The sequence below is a fragment of the Talpa europaea genome (assembly GCF_964194135.1).
Source record: "Talpa europaea genome assembly, chromosome: 9".
Taxonomy (NCBI): Eukaryota; Metazoa; Chordata; class Mammalia; order Eulipotyphla; family Talpidae; genus Talpa; species Talpa europaea.
The window spans coordinates 113,627,361-113,652,282 of record NC_140076.1 but is presented as its reverse complement, the minus strand read 5'-3'; the positions used below and the strand labels follow the sequence as shown (position 1 = coordinate 113,652,282).

General features: G+C 55.6%; 1 protein-coding gene across 2 annotated transcripts in view; it reads left to right on the top strand.

The window, feature by feature from the left end:
- Positions 1 to 18,620, top strand: part of NOTCH2 (notch receptor 2) — a gene marked incomplete at its 5' end in the record, with an annotated part of 133,175 nt that extends 114,555 nt beyond the window's left edge. For both annotated transcript variants that reach the window (XM_084243111.1, XM_084243110.1), the window contains 13 exons: positions 672 to 804; positions 4,848 to 5,084; positions 6,699 to 6,811; positions 7,616 to 8,121; positions 9,391 to 9,738; positions 10,394 to 10,536; positions 10,694 to 10,904; positions 11,307 to 11,403; positions 12,694 to 12,862; positions 14,364 to 14,665; positions 15,180 to 15,327; positions 16,257 to 16,354; positions 17,072 to 18,620. In XM_084243111.1, the coding sequence (XP_084099237.1) occupies positions 672 to 804; positions 4,848 to 5,084; positions 6,699 to 6,811; positions 7,616 to 8,121; positions 9,391 to 9,738; positions 10,394 to 10,536; positions 10,694 to 10,904; positions 11,307 to 11,403; positions 12,694 to 12,862; positions 14,364 to 14,665; positions 15,180 to 15,327; positions 16,257 to 16,354; positions 17,072 to 18,460 (3,894 nt within the window). In that variant the 3' untranslated portion in view covers positions 18,461 to 18,620. The remainder of the gene's footprint in view (positions 1 to 671; positions 805 to 4,847; positions 5,085 to 6,698; positions 6,812 to 7,615; positions 8,122 to 9,390; positions 9,739 to 10,393; positions 10,537 to 10,693; positions 10,905 to 11,306; positions 11,404 to 12,693; positions 12,863 to 14,363; positions 14,666 to 15,179; positions 15,328 to 16,256; positions 16,355 to 17,071) is intronic.
- Positions 18,621 to 24,922: the final 6,302 nt, after the last annotated feature.

The window sequence follows — 24,922 nt, the reverse complement described above, 5'->3', positions numbered from 1 at the left end:
TCACACGGCCCCACCGCCCTGCCGTGGCCAGCTGAGCCTGGCACACACACCTCTTGGGGCTCTGGCCATGGGCTCCAGGCTGACCTGCAGCGTCACCTAGACGGGAGCCACCTGTGCTCTTCCCCTCCAGGAGTCCACGTGCTCCCCTCGCTGCTGCCTCCTCCTCTCTGGATGGTCTCTGGTCTGCGGGACTTCCCCGTGCAGACCGGTCAGCAGTACCCAGATGAAGCTCCTGCACACTGGGGTCCTTTTGCTCGATGAGCCCTTAAATGCCCTGAACTCTGTCTTCCGCAGCCGGGAGAGGGGCCACCCCGACCCCCGTCCCCAACGTGACCAGCGTCACTCAGGCAGTTCCCTGTGCCCTGCGCTCCAAGCACGTTTACCGGGAAGCTCTGCCCCCGGCAGGGAGGGGAGTCCTGGCTAGAGTCCTCTCGAAATACCCTCAGAATCCTCAGTCCTCATGTCCTCTGCAGAGTCACACGTTGCCTAGAAGAGAGAAACGCGTCAGCTGCGGGTTGAGCCTGCTGGGTGGCCAGTGGCCTGTGGAGTGAGGAGAACGCACGGCTGGGCAGGGGTAGCGGGTTGCAGCCTCGTCCCCGCTCTCGTCCACTCATGTGTCCTGCATCCAGCCCGGCCCAGCATTTCTCATCCTTTTCTCTTGCTCCTGGCAGTGCGTCCCGGGGTACCAGGGTGTCAACTGTGAGTACGAGGTGGACGAGTGCCAGCACCGGCCCTGCCAGAACGGAGGCACCTGCGTGGACCTTGTGAACCACTTCAAGTGCTCCTGCCCGCCGGGCACGCGGGGTATGACTCGGCCCTGCCCACCCCGTCCAGGCTCCTCCAAGCTAGAAACCCATTTTCAGTGTCGGGCTTTAAACAGCTCAAGACAGTAAAGCTGGCTTCTTTCTGGGCACTTCGTTCTGCCCGCTGGTGACTCTCACGCCTTCACTCTCCTCTCAGCCAGCGCTGCCGCCCTGACTGACAGCTGCGGTTCGGTCTGACAGCTGCAGCCTCCTCTGTTCACAGGATGTAGAACTGATCCAGCGTCATAACAAATTAGCCGAGTTTGCAGGGATTCTTGGTGCTTCCGAGGAAAGCAGTTAGTGGCACGAGCGGCTCACAACTTACCAGCTCATGTATTTTTTTTATTTTTTATTTATTTTTTAAAGATTTATTTATTTATTTATACATGCACTGGGTACAGTCAGAAGCGCGGAGGGTGAGAGAATCCACCAGAGCTAGAGCGGGGAGCAGAACAGGCAGACTGATGAAATACACTGCTGAGGGGAGCAGCGGGCGGCAGGAGAGGTCTGTGCGCCATGTGGGACCCTCCCCCCACCCGCGGCCGGGGATCGAACCGGCGCTGCAGAGGCTGCGGGCAGCTTCGCAGCCCAGGGCTCAACAGCTGCGCCACTGGGGAGGCCCTCATGTATTTTTTTTAAACAAGCCGATCTCACCTCCATAGGTTGGGGGCCAGGGAAGGGAACATTTGCTGTTAATAGAGCCCGGAGCAGGCGCCTCTTGCCATGAGCCTGAATGTGGGAACCTCGGTGAGGCCCCGGGAGGTGCAGCCGGAGACAGCTGTGAGCTTTGCCTCCAAGCCACTTCTGGAGCGAGTCTGGATGGCTGTCCAAGGAGACGTGGCGTGTAGTACCTCTCAGAGCAGCTGAGAAGCAGAAAGTCAGAGGCCAGCTGCTCTTGTGAGACGTTTTCTTTCAATGTCAAAAGACAATAAGAGCTCAGGAAAGTATTCATTGTGTCTCAGACCTTCGCGTCAATTTACCTTCCTTGAGCTCAGATATTGGCTGAATTAAAATCAAGCCTCACCCCGCTAGTGGGCTAGAGGAGCGAGGTTCAAAATGTCGAGAAAACTAAGGAGAAAGAGTCTTTATTTTTTTTTTGGTGGGACCCTCACTGGTGGCCGGGGATCGAACTGGCGCTGCAGAGGCTGCGGGCAGCCTCGCAACCCAGCGCTCAAGCTTTAAATGGAAGATTTGGCCCTGGAAAAGGAGAGGTGCTTTCTGCTCTAGAAGTGAGTAGTTGAAAGACTAGCAGGAGTCAGCTTTGATTCGCTGTGAGATTGTGCCTTTGAATGATTGTCCGTGTAGGATAAGCTGTGACTCTGGCGGTAGCAAAGAAACCTCAGTCTCACTGGCTTAACACAACAAGGTGTTTTCTGGTTTTTGGTTTTTCTTTTGGTGACACAGATGAACTTTGATGTTTGCAGGGCTGCTCTGTCTGTATTTTAGTATCAATTGACTTTTTATATTTATTGGCTTGGAGCTTGCCTTCGGGGCCCCCTTAGCGGTGGAGGAGAGAGCTCGCGGTCTCACGCAGAAGCTCTTCCCACCTCGGTCTGGAAGGGACACCAGACCCCGCTGGGGTCGTAACGTGCAGGCGGGAATGAGTGATTGTCTCAGCCTGACCCCGGGCAAGGCTGGGGACCTGAAAGAGAACAGGAGTATTCACTGAGCACTAACAATTACAGCTGTGCTGTAAACTTCCTATTCACTAGGGCTTCCAGTCCTAGAAAGGAATAGTCCAGAAGGCAGCCACGGTTCTCTTGTAACTCATAAGGACGACTTAAACAGCACTTTCGTTATTTTTGTTGACCGTCTCTTTGTCCCAGCCCTTGGCATCGCCCCACCCTTTGTGACTCCATGTTCTTCGTGGAGGAGTTGGCTGTTCTTCCTCCTGGGGACCCTTGTGCGTGATCAGCTGCTTCTCTGCTGGTGCTTCCAGGACCCCCTGTCCTGGTCTCTCGATGGCTTGACCTTGATGCATAGGGGCACGCCCTTGCGTGGTCATGTCATTGGCTTCCTGGGCCCGATCCCAGTGTGTGCGTCTAGGCCACACCACGGGGACAGCAGCCCTTGGATGATGGAGGAGCCCAAGAGCCCAGCCTGGTTCCAGCCCTCTCTGCCCGAGGCAGTGTTAGGCTTTGAGGACAGGGCCAGGCCTCTGGGACCGCCCTCTGCAGGTGCTGCCACCAGGCTCCTGACCAACGTGGTCACCACTGGGCGGTCCCTCAGCGCCCGCCTGGGCTCAGTGCGAGCAGCAAGCCAGCTTATCTGCGTCTCGGACCAGCCGCCTGTGACTTGGAGGTTCGGTTAATTGGCTTAGAATGAGTCACAGCACTCAGGAAACCTGTTTCCTCACCAGAGCGCTGACTTGTTGCAGAGGGTGGCGCTCAGGAACAGCTGGGTGGAGGAGCTGCCCGGAGACAGGGAGAGAGCACCAGGCTCTCCTTTACCCAGAACGTGCTCCGGCTGGAGTCTCTCGGGTTTCCTTTTGCAGTGGTTTCTCTGTTCATGCCTGTAGCCTTACTTGTCATTACGCTTCTAGTATTTAATAGATTAGACATCTGTGAAACACAATACAAATGTTTCCTCAGTATATTGAGTTGAATCTTGACTTTCTCTGTGGTGATTTTTCCCATCTAGAGCTTTCAATTTTTACATTTGTAATAAATAGTCATTATTTTTACCCACTCCGTTGCTCATACCCTTTAACCCTTACTCTCTCCCCACAACTTCTTTGCCTCAGAAAGGCTCACTTCACTTGCTAGCGTGCACTAGTGTTTCTTAGCATTTGGTCAAACTTGTCCACCGTGTAAATGTCCCACCTTGGTCTTCGTCATTCCAACTTGCTTTACATATAATCCCCTCGAGCGCCTTCCATGTTGCTGTAAGTGGCGACGTTCTGTCTTTCCTTGTGACCGGATGGTGTTCCACCGTGTGGATGGGCCATGTCCTGCCGCAGTGAACATTACAGAGCATAGACTTTTTCCAGTTGTGGTTTCGTATTTTGGGGGTACATACCTGGGGGTGGGATTGCTCGGCCACACGTATTTCCATTTTATCTTTTAAAAGTAAATTAGCAATCATTTTTGCGACCTCTGAAACGTGGTCCTAGCCACCAACCCTGTTGACACGCTACGGTCACAAAGGCCTGACCCGTATTTTCTATTAGAATGTTGGGGTGCTTTTGTCATCTGCTGCTGCTTTTTCTCAGCACAATTGTCTGACTGGTCTTTTGTCCAGTGAATAGAGGTAGCACCTTTATCCCATTCTGGATTCCCTTGTGCATTTTCTTTCTTGTTCTATACATTTATCAATGTCACTGTTTAAACTATGAAGGGACCTGTTTTTCTGCATTTTGCAGTCTGCTTATAGTTTATTTTTCCATTTAACTTTAGGATCAGATTGTATATTGAAAAATCTATTTTTTTTAATTGGGGTCACCTTAAGTTTATGAATTTGTATAGAGACAACAGCTATCTTTATGATGAGGAGTCTTCCTAACCAAAGCATAGCATATTTCCATTTATTTAAGCCTCCTTTTGTGTCGATTTGGAACCTTAAATCTCTTCAAAGTGGTCTAGTACATTTCTTAAGATTTTTCCTAGATAGTATTTCTTTTTTCTGTTGCTTTTGGAAATGAGGCTTTTTTTTTTCTCTCTCTTGCATTTCCTTTTTCTTTTTAATAATTTTTCTTGTATTAGCATGAGCTACAAGTGCAAGTGATAGGAACATAGGGTTTCTTCCTAGTCTTTTTCTTGAGCTCTGGTTTCCTCACCCTTCAGCTGGGACCCAATTACTTCCCAGGGGTCCACTCTGCTGGGGTGTGAGGGTGGGCAGGTGTGAAACCCTAAGTGTGTTCTTGCCTTTGCTCTGCTGCTCCCCGGGTGTCAGCTGCGGCCATGGCAGCCTGGCCTCCCCCAAGACGCCCCCCGCAGATAGGCCGAGCCGTGACCTGTTTAATACGCCCAAGAGGACGCGTCTCCTTTGCTGGAAAGCTGCGTCCCCGGCGCTCCCATAACCCTCTGCTCTTCTCCCTGCCCTCAGGTCTGCTTTGTGAAGAGAACATTGATGACTGTGCTGGGGGTCCCCACTGCCTTAACGGCGGTCAGTGCGTGGATAGGATCGGGGGCTTCAGCTGCCGCTGCCTGCCTGGCTTCGCAGGGGAGCGGTGTGAGGGCGACATCAACGAGTGCCTCTCCAGCCCCTGCAGCTCCGAGGGCAGCCGGGACTGCATCCAGCTCACCGACGACTACCAGTGCGTCTGCCGCAGCGCCTTCACCGGTGAGCGTTGGGCCCTGCGGGGCCCTCTGTGAGGAACTAGGCCAGTGAATTCAGGGGCCCACGATTTTCCTAGGTCTGTGGTCCATGGGTGTCATGCTCTACACCCATGTCCATGGGTGTCAGTTTCTACCTCTTATTTTTTCCCTGAGATGCTTTCTCTTCTGTTACGCACTGATTTTGTCACACTGTAGAAGGAATCAAGAAAGAGACAGGGCATTGGGCAAAGTTAGATTTCAGAGCTGTTGTAGAAGACACAGAGTGGACCATCGATGCAGGGGTAGGTACAGGTCCCCGTGGCGTCCAGAACATTCGTGCTGTGGCCTGGCGTCCAATCTGACCACTTCCTGGGCTTCCCTCCTTGGACACGTGGCACCTGGAGCACCTGGGTGGCTCCAGCCCACGTGTGGGACCCAGAGGCGCTTTACAGCCGTCGAGGGAACTTACGGGATTGGGTGCAAATTAGGGTGTGTTTAACCAAAAAGTAAAGGATGCGGGTGTGAGCAGAAAAGCCGCAGGGACCACAAGTCTGCCCTGAGCAGCAGGAACTGGCTCCACTGCCCGTATTTTCTCGGATTCCATTTGCCCATCATGCAATGCCCTGCCTCGGAATCGGGGCTTCGTCCCAGCTCTTACCAGTTACTCCGGGAGGAGGGCAGCTGGCGACTGGGGCACGGGAGCCATCTGTGCATCTAACCATGGCAGCAGCGTCAAATTCCGAGGAGAAATCTGTCCTGTGTTTTCGGGGGTCACTTCAACCCTTATGCAGCCGTGGGGTTTCCTGCGCTGGGTGTGTGGCCAGGTGTCGAGTCATGGAGAAGCTGCAGTGATGTGTTCACGGTCATCGTTGGCACGCTGGACTCGGTCACATTTTGGCTCATCTCCAACCTTCCTTTCTGTGCTAAGTGGCTGCCACCTTTAAGGACATTGGAGATTTATAAAGAATGTGGGGGGGATTTCACAACAGGAAGCTGCCCGGCTGTGTGATGTGGAGACAGGGAGTGGCTGGTGTGTGCAGCCTCCTGGAAGCCCCAGGGCCCGCTCCTGCCCCTCTCGCTGGCTCTGAGGCGTCCCTGGCCTGGGAACGCTGGCAGGCATGTTCCAGCCAAGGGGATGCATGAAGGAAGGGTGGGGGCCGTCTAGAATCGGGTCCCCTAGCCAGGACGGGGTGTTGTACATGAGCCACTCGCACTCCCTGGAGCTCATGGTGCTGCAGCTGCCCAGGGCCGCGGGGGCTCACCTGGGCATGTTCCTGCGCAGCTGCTGCTGTGACCGAAGGGACTGGCACCTCAGACTCTGGCTCCAGCCCCTTGGCCAAACGAGGTGCTGCTTTGGTTTGCTTTTTAAAACTGCCTCTTCCCTCCCGGTGACCGCGGGCTTGGCATGCCTGTCCCCTGCTGTTGGCCCGAGGCCCCAGCTGCCTGGTGTCTGCCCGGCGTTTCCGTGGCTGAGCCCACCCTGTCGAGAGGTGCCGCGCCCCGTGGTTCCTGCCCCGTCCTGGCCCCTCCCTCGGCCCCCCTCGGATGCTCCGAGCAGCTCGCGTCCCCGGGGTTTGGCTCAGGGACTCACGGTCGCTCCGCCTGCCTTTTAAAACTGCTTCTTGTGTTCTGCTTCGAGGTCGCCACTGTGAAACCTTCATCGACGTGTGCCCCCAGAAGCCCTGCCTGAACGGAGGGACGTGCGCCGTGGCGAGCAACATGCCCGACGGCTTCATCTGCCGCTGTCCCCCGGTGAGTGCCCGCTCCCGCCTGCGGCTCCGCCCTCTGCTCAGTCTGTGCCAGCACGGGAGGGAGGGATGTTCCCACATTCCCGGAGAGCGCTCTGGAATGTTCCTTGATTTCTGCACCTTCAGAAGCAGGCACTGGGGTTTCCGTGCCAGACTGTTAAGATACTGCCAGAGCGAGGAAGCTCCCTGATGTGTGACCGTCCATCTTCAGAAGCGCCACGGGGAGGCCCTAGAGTGGCGGGGTATTCCCTGGAAGGAGACCAGTGTCTGTAGTCGGGGTCTCGGCGTGGGCGAGGGGCTGGACGCCTGCTGGGCTCGCGTTCCCCTTTTGCCACTGCTAGAGGCTGACGCCTTCCCCGAACAAAGACCACTGTTTGTGCGAGATCCAAAAGAAGAATCGTCCTGTAAGCTTGGACGGGGCCGAGCAGGAAGTAAGAGAAGAACATGACATGGGAATGCCTTTTAGAGGCCCCAGAACCCCTGCAGTGATCCCCGCTGCAGCGCCGTGTAGAGTGATCTGATGCTGCTGGGGACGTGCTGGCCAGCACTTGTCTCCTGAGCCTGCACCTGCCATGACTGTCCGACTTGACTTCTCGAAGTGAGCTCTCCCCGTGAGAAACGTGCCCGTCCATCCCACTGGAGGGGCCTTTTCTCAGAACTCGCTCCAGGAGGCTACGTGGAGGAATCTTAGCCAAGTGTCTAGTCTTTCTCTCTCTTAGAAGTGTGGCAGAGGGGGGATTTGGAGAGAAAAGGGGTCAGACCCTCAAAAGTTGGCTGCTGTCCTCAATTCATGCCCCGATTTCCACAGGGATTCTCGGGGGCAAGGTGCCAGAGCAGCTGTGGAAACCTGAAGTGCCGGAGAGGGGAGCAGTGCGTGCACTCGGCCTCGGGACCCCGCTGCGTGTGCCCCAACCCCAAGGACTGCGAGCCTGGCTGTGCCAGCAGCCCCTGCCAGCATGGGGGCAGCTGCTTCCCTCAGCGCCAGCCTCCTTACTACTCCTGCCAGTGTCCCCCGCCGTTCTGGGGCAGCCGCTGCGAGCTGTACACAGCCCCCACCAGCACCCCGCCCGCCACCTGCCTGAGCCAGTACTGCGCGGACAGGGCCCGGGACGGCGTCTGTGACGACGCCTGCAACAGCCACGCCTGCCAGTGGGACGGTGGGGACTGTTCCCTCACCATGGAGAACCCCTGGGCCAACTGCTCCTCTCCGCTGCCCTGCTGGGACTATATCAACAACCAGTGTGACGAGCTGTGCAACACGGCCGAGTGCCTGTTTGACAACTTCGAGTGCCAGGGGAACAGCAAGACGTGCAAGTAAGGGCGACGAGGCCCCCGGTGGCCGAGAGACACTGTCACTAACATAGCGCAGCTTCTCTTCTTCTGCCTAACCACTCCGCCGCTTCAGCCCAGGCCGCCTCTGCCGCGCAGACGGGTGCCCAGGCCCTCCCCTGGCATCGCACGCTGTCCGCGCTCTGCCTGCTCCAGAGGCCCGGGGTGCTCGCTGTAGAAGCACCCCCTCTGCCTGTCTCTGCCTTCCTACCTGCCGTTCTTGCGACCTCGGGAGGTAACTCGGGCTCCCCCACATAAGCTGCCTGCAGGTGCATGGAAAGGTCTGTACCTCGCTCTGCTCTCTCACCTCCTCCCTGTTTCTCAGACCGTGTTTCCCCTGGTTGGTTTATCCAGGGGCGTGAGCTGGACTCGGCCAGGAGTGCGCGGCCGTCACTGGTGCAGTTACGGGCGGCTTCCTAGTGCCCTGCCTGTGAACCCCGCCGCTGACCGCGGCCCTCGTTAGTTCTCCGCACCCTCGCGATGCGGTTTGTTAGTGACCCTTCACAGACGAGCCCGAGGGGCTAGAGAACCCTAGACACTCACCGTGTCTTCTGACCCCTAGATGCTGCACTGAGCTCACGCAACAAGTCAAACAGGGACCCTCTCCAGGGTGGGGCGGGGGTGCGGGAGGGAGGGGATCGCACTTGAAACGGCCCCTGTGCCATTTAGGTTTCAGACTCTAATTCCTTTTCCCCAAATTTGGAGACACTGTGCCCGTTATTGGGGTATCTGGGGTATCCTGTGTGGGAGTCACCCCCCCACATACACACACACACTTTCCACGGCAGGGGTTCCATCCTGAAAGGGGCAGAAATGCGCCCTGAGGACAGGTCCTCTGCACAGCAGCTCACGACGGCCAGGTCTCTGCCGCGTTGGGGCACCTCCTGGAGGCGGCTCTTATCTGCAGAGGGCCCAAGTCACCTCGCCAGGGTGGGTGGGTATGAGGTCAGAGAGGCAAGAGCGGGGTGACCCGAGTTGTAGGCGCTGAGCGTAACCAAGGCTGCAGCTGCCAGGACCCCGAAGTCCTCCCAGCACGGGAACACGTGTTGGTCCTCCCTCCGGGAGCACTTCCCTCTGCTGTGTGGGACACACTCAGGGACAGGAGAGTCAGGAAAGGCCTCCCCATGCATTGGCGCCTGTCTAGGCCACGCAAGGTGGGTTAGAACGTCCAGGCTCATTCCAGACAGGAACCAGACTGCGCTCAGGCCCAGCTGAGCCCGCTCCTTGTTTGCTGTCTCCCCCGCGCCCGCCCAGGTACGACAAGTACTGTGCAGACCACTTCAGGGACAACCACTGCGACCAGGGGTGCAACAGTGAAGAGTGTGGCTGGGACGGGCTGGACTGCGCTGCCGACCGGCCCGAGAACCTGGCCGAGGGGACGTTGGTGATTGTGGTGCTGATGCCCCCGGAACAGCTGCTTCAGGACTCGCGCAGCTTCCTGCGGGCGCTGGGCACCCTGCTCCACACCAGCCTGCGCATTAAGCGGGACTCCCAGGGCGACCTCATGGTCTACCCCTACTATGGGGAGAAGTCGGCGGCCATGAAGAGGCCGAGGATGGCACGCAGATCTCTTCCTGGAGATCAGGAGCAGGAGGTGGCCGGGTACGTTTCTGGGTTCTGACCTTCAGAGGACGTAGTTTTATTCAGCTGAGCACTTTAATGCACGGATGTCCCGATGGAGTCTGCAAAAATGCAAAGGCAGATGGTGCACCAAGTGAAAGCAGTCCACTACCCCAGGATTTACGTCTGCGGGTTCTGAAAGGGGGGCTGGGCCAGCAGGACGCCAGGAGGATGGCCTCAAAGGCAGGATCCCTTCCTTGTGCCAGGGCCACCTCAAATCCCTCATTAGTGATCCCACCTTCGTGTTAACCACCGTGCCCTGCCTGCGAGCCGCACCATTTAATGTGGCCCTGGTAGGTTCTCTGCACCCTGGTGATGCAGTTTGTTGAGCCTTCATAGACGGGCCTTCAGGGGTTAAAGAACTTGCCAGACGCACAAGGCGTCTTCTGACCCCTAGACTTCTCCCCCTGAGTCTGACTCTTAGACTTCCCAAGGGACGGCAGTGAGGGGGAGCGTGGGAGTTGGAGTTCAGAGACAGCGCCTTGGTTTCTGAGGTCACTCTGGAGGCAGCGTCACAGAGGCGGGGAACCCCGTGCCGAGTGGGGGTGCAAAGCTCGTGAAACCCTCTAACTCAGCCGGCCTTGTAGCCTCTGATATATCCACCACGTCCCTTTTTCCTCTTCGGTGACACCCACAGCTCTAAGGTGTTTCTGGAAATTGACAACCGCCAGTGTGTGCAAGATTCAGACCAGTGCTTCAAAACCACGGATGCGGCAGCCGCTCTCCTGGCTTCTCACGCCATCCAGGGCACCCTGTCCTACCCTCTCGTGTCTGTTGTCAGTGAGTATCCCTGGTGTGAAGGGACACACGGGCGGCGACCCTTGGGGGCAGCAGGGACAGGTACCCATCCCGCCAGCACCTCTAGTTCCACGCCGGGGCGGGCAGAGCTGACACTGGGCCCACGTCTCTGCTCAGCCCCTCCCGTCTCTGCTTGCAGGTGAGTCCCTGAAACCGAAGCCCACTCAGCTTCTCTACCTTCTTGCTGTTGCGGTCCTCATCATCCTGTTCATTATCCTGCTGGGGGTGATCATGGCCAAGCGGAAGCGGAAACATGGTTCCCTCTGGCTGCCGGAGGGCTTCACCCTGCGCCGGGACTCCAGCAACCACAAGCGCCGGGAGCCGGTGGGACAGGACGCCGTGGGGCTGAAGTAAGGCCCTCAGCCGTGGGGAGCAGGGTTAAGTCCAGACGCACATCTCACTGAGTCGGGGTTGTAACTCCTGCCTCTCTCCGCACACACTTCATGCCTGGCCAGGCATGGGAACTAGTGCCCACGTTGGGTGCCCGCTCTCTGCATGTTGCCACAGCGGCCCAGTGCTTCGTGGAAGCTGCTCAGTGCTAAAGGAAAGGTGATTGACTCAGGTGATGGGATGCAAAATACAGCCCATCTCAGGGGTTAAAGAACTTGCCAGTCGCACACAGAATCTAAAGAACTTGCCAGATGCTTGAAGAGTGTAGCCATGAGGTGTACACGGGGCATGCTCTGCAGGCCAAGTGTCCATTTGTGACTAACCTCTGTCCTGTGTTTCCCCTTCATACCCTGTTGTACCAGAAACCTCTCCGTGCAAGTCTCAGAGGCCAACCTCATTTGTTCTGGAACCAGTGAACACTGGGTCGACGACGAGGGGCCTCAGCCAAAGAAAACCAAGGTGAGTGGCTGTGGGAAAACCACCATCGCCAGCCGTCAGCTGTTCTTTGGTCTGCGGTTTCCTGAGTGGGAGGAAAGTGGGCGTCTTCTCTGTTGGCCAGGCAGTGGAGACCTCGGGTTGCTGTGCAGGAACCGGAGGTGACCCTCAGGGCTGAGCTACCTGTGCGTGTTTTCCACAGACGTCTGATAGAGCAGGACTGCACGCTGTGCTCTCAGTAGTGGAATAGAACCGCGGGGTGTGGGCAGCAGTGTCCACGATCACCAGAGAGCCTCTCGGCACTTCGCCGTCTGGAAGGAAAGGTGGAAGTAAACAGTGGGAGAAAGTCAGTGACCATTCAGTTTATATTTTGAACCCAGGAAGCTAACACCACGTAGAAGTTAGAGGGAGCTGAGCTGAGGCTGATGTGGAAGGGAGCCATGCCCCAGAGCATCGACAGCCGCTCTGCATGTGTCCTGGGCTACCCCAAACCCTCCTGGAGGGAGGGAGGAGCATCCAGGCCTGCAGTAGCGCGTGGCGGCTGAGAACATTGCCTTTGTTACAGTCAGGTCTGGATTTAAGTTCAAAACTCTGCTGCTTTGTAGCGGGCAGATTACTTCTTTGTCCTTAGTTATCCTTACCTATAAATGGGGACAATAATTTAATTTTCTCTGTGAGTTGTTGTGAGGATTTAGGTCTAGCAGTATCTGTCAAGTGTCTTGGCTACTTTATATCACAGTCAGAATTCAAGAAAGGGCGTCTGCATTATAAATCAGGCAGCTAATTATTGTTCAACTAATGCTTCCTGCGAGCTGATGCTTGTCGGACAATGTTAAGCACATGGAGACAACCTCGAACAAGCCGTGCAAGCTTTAACAGTGGTGCGCTGCTGGCGTAAGCCGAGTGTGCGCTTTACGACTAACAAGAGGAATGAAAGTCTGATTTCCATCTGGAGGGTGGGTAGAGTTTTCCTCATGTTGGGAGAGACCATGGCAGCCAGAGGGCACAACACAGGCACAGGCCTGGAAGCTAGAAAAGATGCTTTGGGGTCTGTAGGGGGCACAGCAGGCAGGTTTGTAGGGGACACACGAAGGCTGAGGCCCAGAGTGTGGGCGTGGCGGTTGAAAGGGTTGCACAGAAGATACTGGAGAATAAACGCATCCCAGGAACAGGAGGAAACCGAAGGAACAATTCGGAGGGTCACAGTGGGGAGAAAGAACAGCGGCGGGAGGTGTGGCGAGATGGCGAGAGGCTGGACCAGCGCTCATCCCCGAGCTCAGCCAGGCGGGTGAGGAGAGCTGTCTGCACTTTCAGGCTGAAGACGAGGCTCTGCTCTCCGAAGAAGACGACCCCATCGACCGACGCCCGTGGACGCAGCAGCACCTGGAAGCTGCCGACATCCGTAGGACCCCGTCGCTGGCGCTCACACCCCCGCAGGCCGAGCAGGAGGTGGACGTGTTGGACGTGAACGTCCGTGGGCCCGGTCAGCACCTGCAGCCGCTTCCATGAGGCCCCTTGGCTCGCGTGCTGCTCTCCCTCTTGGGCCACTTGGGATGCTCCCTGTGCTGTGCTCGCGGGATGCAGGCGTGCGGAGATTGGGAGCCAGATGAGCGGGAGGGGAGGAAGCTCACATGGCTGTCCGTGCAGCAGCCCCATTGCATATCAGGCTCATTGCACGTCTTTTTTTTTTTTTTTTTTTTTGTAATTGAGGATGGTAACTGCATGTTTACTTCCTATGGAGGCAGCCAGTTTACAACACTGTGTGTTCAGAGGTGCAGGATCACACCTCTTCAGGCGCGTGTCACCACCCCACAGCCCACGGGGCCCCCACGCCCGGCTCTTCACCCGAGCTCCCCCCCCCCCAGTACCCTTAATTCTGTAGGCAGATTCCTAGGGTTTGTTTTTAGTTTGGTTTTGTCCAACCCGGTCTTTTGTTTCTCTATATTCCACAGACGAGTGAAGCCATCTGCTCTATTTCCTTTGACTTAATTCCCTTTGCCTCATCCCCTCCAGCTCCATCCCTGTTTTAGAGATGGCGACGCGTTCATCTATTTTATAGCTCAGTAGTCGTCTGCTGTGTATTTAGATACCACAGTTTTTGGCCTGTTGTTTTTAAATGGGTGAAGTGGCATTATTTTACATCTTTGTGTTTTGGCCACGTGCGTTTCTCCCCTGAGCTGTGGTCATGGTAGCATTCCCCCCACAGCCTCCAGACCCCTCTCATCTCTCCCCTCGTGGGAGCCTCAGATCTGTGGTCATTTTCAAGGATTGGTTTTATAATTTGTCTGACCCTTTGTTGTTTTTTTTTTAAAGATTTATTTATTTATGCATACAAGAGCTGGGGTACAGGCCAGAGATGTGGGGGGTGAGAGGATTCACCAGAGAGTGAGGATTCACCCACAGAGTGGGGAACAGAACAGGCAGACTGACTGAAATACACTGCTGAGGGGAGCAGCGGGCGAGACAGGAGAGGTCTGCTGTGCCATGTGGGTAGCTCCCTGGCCGGCTGGGGATCAAACTCGTGCTGCAGAGGCTGCGGATTGCTTCATAGTGCTGTGCTTAACTCCTTGTGCCACCAGGGAGACCCTGACCCTTTGTTTTGTGTCTCTGTGTTCCCCATAGTGACACCATGTGGTGTTTCTCATTCTCCTCCTGGCTTATTTCACTTAGCACAGTCCCTTCCAGCTCCATGCATCTTGCTGCAAATAGCATGAGTTTATCGCTCTTGACCACCGAGTGATAATACCCCACAGTGTATATAGACCCCGTCTTCTTGATCCACTCATCTGTTTGGGGGCATTTAGGTTGTGTCCATTTCTTGGCCGCACTCCTATGTTTATATACTCAGTACAGAAAGACCCTCATCAGAGCAAGTAGGTGGCAAATGTAAAACTAATTGCCGGCGACCCCGGGAAGCATAGGCATTCCCTCCCCCGACCCCACCAAGAATGACTTTGCTCATGTCGACCTTCTCCTTCCTGTAGATGGCTGCACCCCGCTCATGCTGGCTTCTCTCCGAGGAGGCAGCTCAGACATGAGTGATGAGGATGAGGATGCAGAGGACTCTTCTGCCAACATCATCACTGACCTGGTCTACCAGGGCGCCAGCCTGCAGGCCCAGACGGACCGCACTGGCGAAATGGCCCTGCACCTGGCAGCCCGCTACTCGAGGGCGGACGCTGCCAAGCGGCTCCTGGACGCGGGCGCAGATGCCAACGCCCAGGACAACATGGGCCGCTGCCCTCTCCATGCTGCCGTGGCCGCTGACGCCCAGGGCGTCTTCCAGGTGAAGGATGTGGGAAGAGTCAGTTCTTGATGGAGCTGTAGAGTCTTTGTCGAGGGCCTTCCTGTCCCCTCTGTGCATTCAGTGGTTCCTTGAGAGGATAGGGGCACGGTGGAGTCAGGTTTTCTGCGTGGGGAAGCAGCAGAGGGAGGCGGGCAAAGGGACTGGCTGACTAGCGGTGGGACCCGCAGCAGAAAACACCAGAGTTCTGATTCCCGATCACTGCCCTCCTCCATGAGACAGAAGGCCTCCCTGTGAGCTGTCAGGCACGAGGCTGGCGTGGCCCAGGCTGCACAGCCTCCCCTGCACAGGAGCCTGTCTCCGAGTGCCCGCTACTTGTTGGTGCTCACATCCACGCAGTTGCTGATGGGCCACGGTAGTGCCTTGGGCCCGAGGATGACAGAACATTTCTTGCCTCTGGGAACTGCAGGGTTGCACAGCCCCAGTGTGCTTGTGCCTCTCTGAGTTTCTGTCATATTTCACCTGGTGACTTTCTCTCTACTTTCTCCTCTTGTAGATTCTGATCCGCAACCGAGTAACGGATCTGGATGCCAGGATGCATGACGGCACCACGCCCCTGATCCTGGCTGCCCGCCTGGCCGTGGAGGGCATGGTGGCAGAGCTGATCAACTGCCAGGCTGACGTGAATGCCGTGGACGACCACGGTAGGGAGGTGGCGCCGGGTGGGGCGGGTTCTGACTTGAAGGCCTGATCCGTCTAAGCAGGGGAACTGTGACACAGCCCTGCAAGAACTGTGTCAGATCTAGACGCACTTACAAGTCATTCATTCATTCCTTCTTCCTTTTAATGTGTTGAGTTCAGATAGTTGAGCCAGCAGGAGGTCTGCAGATAGGAAGATGGGAGGGAATTTTTCATGCGGGTTCTGGGACCTCAAAGTAGGCCTATGAGGTGTGGCTTCCCAGGGGTGTTACCCTGGTTAGGAGGACTTAGGAGAGTTGACTTCCCTCATGGTCTTTGTAGAAACCCTGAACAATATATTGGCATATAAGGAAGAAAAAGGTTATTGTTCACTGTGTGAGGGGCAGATTCTGCTGGGTGGAGGGTGTGGTGCCCATAGTCAAGTGTTCCTTTTTTTTTTTAAAAAAAAAAAGCCATCTTTATTTATGCATACAAGAACTGGGGTGTAGGCCAGAGGAGCGGGGGATGAGAGGATTCCCCAGAGACAGAGTGGGGCGCAGAACAGGCAGAGCTACTGAAATACACTGCTGAGGGGAGCAGCGGGGAGTCAGGAGAGGTCTGCTGTGCCATGGGGGTCAGATCCCTGGCCGGGGATTGAACTCGGGCTGCAGTGGCTGTGGATTGCTTCATAGTGCTGAGACTTAACCCCTTGCACCACCAGGGAGGTCCCTCAAATGCTCCTTTGCCTAGAGGTCTTCTGAAGGCAAGGCAGTCAGCATTTGTGGACCAAAGCAAAAGACGCTAATAGTTACCCCCCACCATGAAACCCCCCTGTCCCTGGGAACTGGCTTTGTGCTGTTCTCTGGGAAGGTGACTTGGCTCACGCGAGCTCGATGCTGCCTGTGTGGGAAGCCCATGTCCTCCCACGCTGCTCATCAAAATGTTTTCCCTGCAGGAAAGTCTGCTCTCCACTGGGCAGCTGCCGTCAATAATGTGGAGGCGACCCTCTTGCTGTTGAAAAATGGGGCCAACCGAGACATGCAGGACAACAAGGTACAGTGAGAGCAGCTTGGCCGGGTCCCGGGCGGGAGGGGACGACGGCCCGTCGAGGGCATTGGGGCCGAGCTCCGGGCTCCCTCTGGGCTGTCCTGTCAGTCCCTGTGGGGCCCTCTCCCCTGCCCTCCCCTCTGCTCACGCCCGCCTCCCTCCCTCCTGTGTCTCCTGCTGCTCTGTGTGTGCCGCCCTCCGCCCAGCGCGGCGCCCACATGCCCTTCTCCCCAAGCTCCATGGCTCGGGTCCGCGCTGTCGCTCAGCCCGTATTTTCTCATTTACTTCCCTTTTTTTAGTTCCTTCCTGCACATGTTTTCCTTTTCCTGGTTTCCCCCAGTTCTGTATGTGCTCTGGATCCATATTCCCACCCCCCCCAACCCCCCCACCCCGTCTCTGAATGGCTTGGCTGCCCTGCCAGCTCGCTGCTCTTGCAGGGGGAGCTCTGCCCGGGGCCGCCTCTGTCTCCCCGGGCAGGAGTGGCCCTGGAGGAGGGGCGAGATGGTCTCCTCCGCCTCCTGACGTGCAAGGCACAGATGCCCACCCCGTGGTCACTTAGCTGTTCAGTTGACCTGAATAGTTTTAGTAGCAGCCCTTCACGATGCTCCGTGGGGAGGCGGTCAAAGAAGCGTCTCAGGCGGGGCTGGAACGAAGGCAGTTGAGAAGCAGCTGCTCTGTTTCCAAGAACGCGCTGAAAACGCGCTGTGTGGGCCTTTCCTGCAGGAAGAGACGCCCCTGTTTCTTGCTGCCCGGGAGGGGAGCTACGAAGCCGCCAAGATCCTCCTGGACCACTTCGCCAACCGGGACATCACGGACCACATGGACCGCCTGCCCCGCGACGTGGCCCGGGACCGCATGCACCACGACATCGTGCGGCTGCTGGACGAGTACAACGTCACGCCCAGCCCCCCGGGCGCCGTGCTGCCCTCCGCCCTCTCGCCTGTCCTCTGCGGGCCCAACAGGCCTTTCCTCAGCCTGAAACACACCCCGATGGGCAAGAAGCCCAGGCGCCCCAACGCCAAGAGCGCCATGCCCACCAGCCTGCCGAACCTGGCCAAGGAGGCCAAGGATGCCAAGGGTGGCCGGAGGAAGAAGTCCCTGAGCGACAAGGGCCAGCTGTCCGAGAGCTCGGTGACCCTGTCCCCCGTCGACTCCTTAGAGTCTCCGCACACGTACGTGTCTGACGCCACATCCTCGCCGATGATCACGTCCCCCGGAATCCTGCAGGCCTCCCCCAACCCCTTGCTGGCCACTGCGGCGCCCCCGGCCCCGGTCCATGCGCAGCATGCCCTGTCCTTCTCCAACCTGCACGAGATGCAGCCTCTGGCACATGGGGCCGGCCCTGTGCTCCCCTCCGTGAGCCAGCTGCTGTCCCAGCACCACATGGTGCCCCCCGGCAGCAGCGGCGTGGGGGGCTTGGGTAGGCTGCACCCGGTCACCGTCCCGGCGGACTGGATGAACCGCGTGGAGATGAGCGACGCCCAGTACAGCGAGATGTTTGGGATGGTCCTGGCTCCCGCCGAGGGCGCCCACCCCGGCGTCGCCCCCCAGAGCCGGCCCCCTGAAGGGAAGCACATGACCGCACCCCGAGAGCCCCTGCCCCCCATTGTGACTTTCCAGCTGATCCCCAAAGGGGGTGTGGCCCAGCCGGCTGGGGCTCCCCAGCCCCAGCCCAACTGCCCTCCAGCTGTCGCGGGCCCTCTGCCCTCCATGTACCAGGTTCCAGAAATGGCCCGCCTGCCCAGCATGGCCTTCCCCGCTGCCGTGATGCCCCAGCAGGACGGGCAGGTGGCTCAGACCATCCTCCCCGCCTACCACCCTTTCCCAGCCTCCGTGGGCAAATACCCCACGCCCCCGTCGCAGCACAGCTACACGTCCTCCAACGCCGCCGAGCGGACGCCCAGCCTCAGCGGCCACCTGCAGGGCGAGCACCCCTACCTGACGCCGTCCCCGGAGTCTCCTGACCAGTGGTCAAGCTCATCGCCCCACTCTGCTTCTGACTGGTCAGACGTGACCACCAGCCCGACCCCCGGGGGTGCCGCGGGAGGGCAGCGCGGGCCGGGGACCCACATGTCCGAGCCGCCGCGCGGCAACATGCAGGTGTACGCGTGAGGGCTCCGCCTCGGCGCAGGCGCAGAACTGCCCGTTGTAAATGCTGCTGAGGAACAAATGAAGGTCATCCGGGAGAGAAATGAAGAAACCCCTGGAGCCAGAAAAGGGGCGATGCTCTTGCCCGCTAGATACTGCCAGGACAGCCGTCGGCTCGGCTGCGTGTCCGCAGGGCGCGGGAGGAAGGGCCTCGGCTCATCTCTTCCCCGTCAGGCCACGTTCCTGGAAACGCAAGATGAATCTAAGACTTGGGGCGTGTTTACTCTCTTCTGTGTGGAGAATCCGATGCCAGCTGTCTTTACGCAGATGTTCTCGCAGCTCGGACTGCGGTTAAGCCCTGGGGGCTTCTGCCATGTGCCAGGGGTCCTGCCGGGCATGGTGCCCTGGATTCCGCCTCGTCTTCTCATTCTTTGACGTTCTTTTGACTTTATTTGGTGCTTTAACCTTTGCACCTGGTCATCACCCCACCGGCACGGTGCGGGGCTCCCTGCTGCTTTGTCATTCCAGCTGCGGAAGCACCTTGAGCCGCCTCCCCGGGGTCTCCCGGGGCTCGCTCTGGTCTTGGTTCCCGGCACAGATCTTTGAGTGTGTTTCTTCCGAAGGTGTCGTGGTGTTCTAGAGAGTGTCATTCCCAGAAATGAGGGGAGCAAAGTGCGTTTCTCTTGAGTGTCTTGGGGAGGGAGACCTCGCCGAGGGGCTGCACCTTCATCTTCTGCCCTCATGCAGCGCTGCATTCCTGTAAGCCTTCCCAGAGGAGGCAGAGTCAGTTGTTTTTCCACATGTGACCCCACTTGTGACGGTTTCTCCTTGGCAGTGTAGTTACCATGACCCCTTTCACAAAAACCCAGACGGGCAGAGGTTTGGAGTGTGGGACGACAGAGAAGCTAACCCGTGCAGAAGGCGGCTCCCACGGCCAGGTCCTCTCTTCGCCTGCCAGGCCCGGGGGCCGCCAGCGTGAAGCACCCCTGTTTCCTAAAGCAAGCTTGTTCTCCTTCCCCTGCCCATCGTGCAGGTGAGCTGCCCCTGGCCATTGAGCCTGGCCATCCAGAAACCTCCACGGGAGAAAACATCTCCAGCGACAGGCCTCGCCGTTCAGAACGGAACTTTTCCTTGGTTCCAGGGCTCCAGGTCTGTCGTGTTCCTTTCGTCAGGCGATCCCAGGCTCGGCTTGGGGTTCTCTCTCTGAGATAAAAGCCTGTTCCCGAGCCTCCCTGTGCACACCATGATCTGACTTGCTGGTGCACCCAAGGGGTCCTCACCAAACCTCTGGGTCCTCCATGCCCAAGTGCAGGAAATAGAAAGCTGTTCTGGCACTCTGGGGCCCCCGGCACCCCGTCAGAGGATGGAACGGAAGGAATTAGGAGGCAGCCTTTGCTATTTTTCCAGTCCGGTTTCTTTTCTTTCGAAGCAGCCATGACATTCCCTTAGGGAAGCTAACACAGAAACTCAGCAGGAACATTTTTCCTCCCTAGAGTTACCTGCTTGATCCTAATGGACAATTATCATCCATGTTCTCATCAGTGCTATTCTTTAATAATTTTTTGACTTTATTTGGTGCTTTAACCTTTGCACCTGCTCATCACCCCACCAGCACGGCACAGGGCTCCCCGCTGCTTTAGGTCATTCCAGCTGTGGAAGCACCGTGAGCCGCCTCCCCTCGGGGTCTCCCGGGGCTCGCTCTGGGGACCCCGCTCGCGGTCACGTTGTGGTTGCCTCACCAGAGTCTTGTGTTTCTCATCTTGGCAACTGCCTTGGAGATATTCTAGTCAACACTAGAAATAGGGTGAAAATAGTTCTCTTCCCAGTCTCTAATCAGCCGCTGTGCCCGAGGTCACTGCTCCCTGGAAAACCTGCCCCGCTGGGCCGCCTGAGTCACCCTCCCTGGGTTTGAGTGGCCGTCATCTTTCCTGCCGTGGCTGTGAGCCCTCACCTGCCTGACAGGGTCTGTGGCCCCCGCTGGGGAGCCCTGGTGCCACCCAGCCCAGCAGTCTGGCTGCCTCAGAGCCGCCCAGCACATCAGCCCACAAAGGCGGTTGATTCTATCCTGAAACAGAGACTGTGGGCTCTGGATTTTCTTGTGTCATGTGGCAACTCAGCCCCTCCCATAGTGGGTGACTTTTCCTTGTGTCCTCCGACCCATGTGCTAATCCGCCGACGGGACCCTGTCCGCCTGGACCACCATGACCCCCCACGTCTGCCCTTCTCTGTGAGGCTGTCCCAGCCCTTCTTCTGAACAGATCAACCTCTGGCCCGTGCCATCTCACCTAGTGGCTTAGGTCTTTTCTAGCTTCCTCACTCCCCAAGAGCAGTGCAGCCCCATTGGCTTGTTTCTCCTTGAAAGGCTTTGGGTGTGGGGGACGGGAGTGGGGAAGCTGTGAATACTCGCACCAGTGATGAGGAGGAAGACACTGCCTGTCCAGCAACTCTCGTGGATTTTAAGAACCCTTGAGTTGTAGAGTATCTAATAGAGAGTAAACTAGAGAATCACTTCCTCTTAGTCCAAATTGGAGGCTACGTTTTTTGGGCCACTCTCCTAGACCGTGCGTAGGTGGCCTCCTCACCCTATTTTTGATTTATTTTTATAAATCCTTTGACTCTTCTGTCTGCCTTTGGGAACAGATGTTTTTGTTTGCTCAGAATTGTATTACGCCTCATCTTCTGACTTAACGATGATGAGGGAAGTGAGTGTTTGGGGGGAAAGAGACAGATCCCGTGTGAGCAGGCAGCTCAGTCCATCATGCCGCCTGGCAGACTTGTGATCCTAATTCTTGCGTGAAGGAACCACAGGTGTAATGATTCCGGGGCAGGTGTCTTTGGGACTTGGGCCTTTACCAATAACATCAAGTGTCTGAGGACTTTTTCGAGATGTTCTGTGCCCTGAGGCTCCCACTCGTTACTATTTGGTCCGATGACCTCCTCTTGTGTACATTTCTCTTATAAGTGATACTATATCTGTATGAGAAACCCAGTAACCAATAAATGACTGCGTATTCCTACTAGCCATAGTAAGGCATATGCACACTTTGTTTTTATTTTTCAAAGTTTCATTCTAAAGGTAGTTAAGATGACATTTATATGAAAGCATTTTTATCACAAAATAAAAAAAATAAGGTGACCTGTCAAGCTCTGTGGCGTTTCTGTTTTTATTTTCCTCTCCTGCTTCCCTGGTCTTGCAGTCACTGAACCTCGTGACGTCGCAATTTGATGAGAAGTCATTTTCTTTTCAGTCTGCATCTCCCCAAATACCACTGGGCTGCTTTTTGATCTTTATGCTCACATCAGAAATAAATGGTTTTGAGGGAAAAGCGGCTGTCAAATGGGGAGCAACATGAAACAGAGTCCTTTTTCTTTACACTAGCTGGGGGTCAGTGGATGGAAGCCCGGCATGGAGCGCTCCCGTGGCTGGACAGTGTTTGCTAAAGTAGGCGTTCAGATTGGGGGTATAATTAATAATGGTCCTGTTACCCAAAGTATGTATGTGCAGTGTCACTACTCAACATGGACATGTAAGGTTGTAAGATAGTATGTTTCGTAAAACATTCGTAGAAGTACAAACCTGTCCCCCTAAGGCAATGCACTGTCATCAATTAATGTTACTCAGTAGACATAATTGTTTTTTTTAAAGATTGATTTATTTATGCATACATGAGCTGTGGTGCAGGCCAGAGGTGGGGGCGGTGAGAGGATTCACCAGAGACAGAGTGGGGAGCAGAACAGGCAGATCCACAAGTACACTGCTGAGGGGAGCAGTGAACAAGGTAGGAGAGGTCTGCTATGCCCTGGCTGGGGATCGAACTCGCGCTGCAGCAGCTGCCGATAGCTTCATAGTGCTGAGACTTAACTCCCTGTGCCACCAGGGAGGCCCAGTAGACATAACTTTTTATATATATAAAAATATAAAGTTTCCTGAAACGCTGGCTATGCATCCGTTAAGCACAGACTAGCAGAGTTGAAGTTTTACTCAGTATCAGTATCTGCAAATACGTTAACATTGCGTGTTTGAAAATTGCTAAGACAGTAGATCTTACACATCCTTGTACATCTATGCAGAGACAGATGCTAACTAGACTTCCCGCGCAGATCATTTTGTAGTAGATACAAATATTGAACTGTAACCTGAAACCGATAAATGCTACGTCATCTTTGTCAATTTTAAATTATGCCACGAAGAAAGCCTCACGTTTCAACGCAACTGATAGCCCACACCGCCCTCCTGAGAGTGCTATAGTTTTGTCGAAAAAACATTGGAGTCTTTGTGTTGGATTTTGCAATGTCGTAAAATGAAAATGAGCGTGAAAGCTAAGGAACCACTCACCCAAGTTTGATCCCCTCTGTGCCAGTCCCTCAGAGGTGGAGTCACCTCTACAGATTCCTGGGGCTCTAGTACTTGGTCCCTGAAAACGTGCTTCAGTGGGTGTGGCCGTGTGCCTTCAGCCCTCTGGCTGCCTTTTCCCCTGCGCTTGCTAAGCCTCCTCCCGACCCCTGCTTGTGTGAGGAGACAGACGCCCAGGCACGGAATCCAAGGTCAAGTCCTGCTGCATCACAGCTGGAACCACTGCCTTGGACACCAGGTTGTGGCCATGCCAGCGGAGACAGGTGCTCCCTTCTGGCAAGCAACTAAAAAGTCTCACAGCCCCAGGAGAGGGGACTGGGTTTGGAGTAGACTGTCCTTAATGCCCGCATATGCTGTCCCTCATGCAGGGGGAGAGGGAGGAAGGGTGGGCTTGGCACTGACAGTACATTCAAATGAAATAAGAACAGATGCTTGCAAAAGTCTTAGAGAGAGGGAGGGTGTATGTGAGGTGTGTGTATGTAGACGTAGGTGTGTCAGACAGTGTATGTTTCCTTGTGACTTAGAACTAGCAACTTTGGGGGCCTCCCTGGTGGCGCAGGGGTTAGTCTCAGCACCATGAAGCTATCACCAGCCACTGCAGCATGTTCGCTCCCCAGTCAGGGAGGTGACCCACATGCAGCAGACCTCTCCTGTCTCCCCAGTGCTCCCCTCAGCAGTGTATTTCAATCCACCTGTTCTGCCCCCCTGTCTGTCTCTGGTGAATCCTCTCACACCCCTCCCCGCCCCGCACCTCTGGCCTACACCCCAGCTCTTGTAGCATAAATAAAAATAAATAAATCTTTTTTAAAAATTTAAAAAACAACTAGCAACTTTTTACCAGTCAAGTCCCAACTACCAAGTGTGGGCAGACTCAAATTCGGATGATGCTAATTTACAAATGGACTAAAGGTGTGTGTGTGAGTGTGGAGAAGCCCTTCCAGCCACACCAGTGCTGTGACCACACCTGGAGCACCCGGGTGTTGTGAGAGGTTCTGGGAGCTGGAAGGAGACAGTCTTGTAGAGCAAGTTACCTCAGAATTAAGGCTTCTCTCCAGGAGCAAAGTGATTCCCTTGCTACGAGGAAGCCAGAGGATGAATACCATGAATTCCCTGTTCCACTTCTGCCCTGAACTTTTTATTTTCTAAATCCAAGTGGAAGTCAGAAAATGCAGGAGCCCTTTGGAGCATCCTTGGGTACAGGTCAGCTTCCTGGGTGGAGACTTTGGTCCAGAAAGGGTTTGAACCTGCAGCATGTTACTATCAAAACCCTGTGTCATGCTTCGAAGAAACTGCTACTGGCAAGTAAGTTTATTTTTTAATTTATTTTCTTACATTGTTCATTTTGGGACAGTATTTGATTTCTCCCCTCAGGTCTCCTGCCACCATGGCACCCACCGTGATCCGTGTCCTGTGTTCTTCCCTCCCTTGTTTTGACCCTTCTCCTTCTCTGTCTCCTACCAGATGCTCAGATCTGTGGTCAGCCTGTAAGTTTTGTCCTTTTCCTGACCCTTTGTTGGGTTTCTCTCTCTTCCACATGTAAGTGAAACCATCTGATAGTGATCTTTCTCCTTCTGTCTCACTTGGTATCATCTCTTCCAGCTCCATCCATGTTGCCCAAATGGCATGAGTTTATCTTTTTTGATCGCTGAGTAGTATTCCATTGTGTATATAGACCCCCTCTTCTTGATCCACTCATCTGTTTGAGAGCATTTAGGTTGTTTCCATCTCTTGGCTGTTGTAAATTGTGCTGCAACAAATACAGGAGTGTGGGTTTCCTTTTGAATTAGTGTTTTTGTGTCCTTTGGGTAGATTCCTAAGAGTGGAATTGCTGGATCATGTGGCAGACATTTATCTTCATTTGTGTTTTATTTCTCCTGGTTTCATCTCACATCTTCTCCTTGGGAAGGGAAAAAAGTAGAAGGTAGTCTCACTGACAGTCTATCTTCCCTGTGTTCCCTTACTGACAGGAATGAGGTGCCAGGTTGCAGAGTTTCTGAAAACAAGTGCCTTACACCATGCAACAGTGCTTCAGAACCACAGAGAGACACTAGATGGAGCCCCACGATGGTGATTAATTACACACCACAGAGATTGCATTATGGTAGGCAGGCACTAGGCATGTGTGTAATACA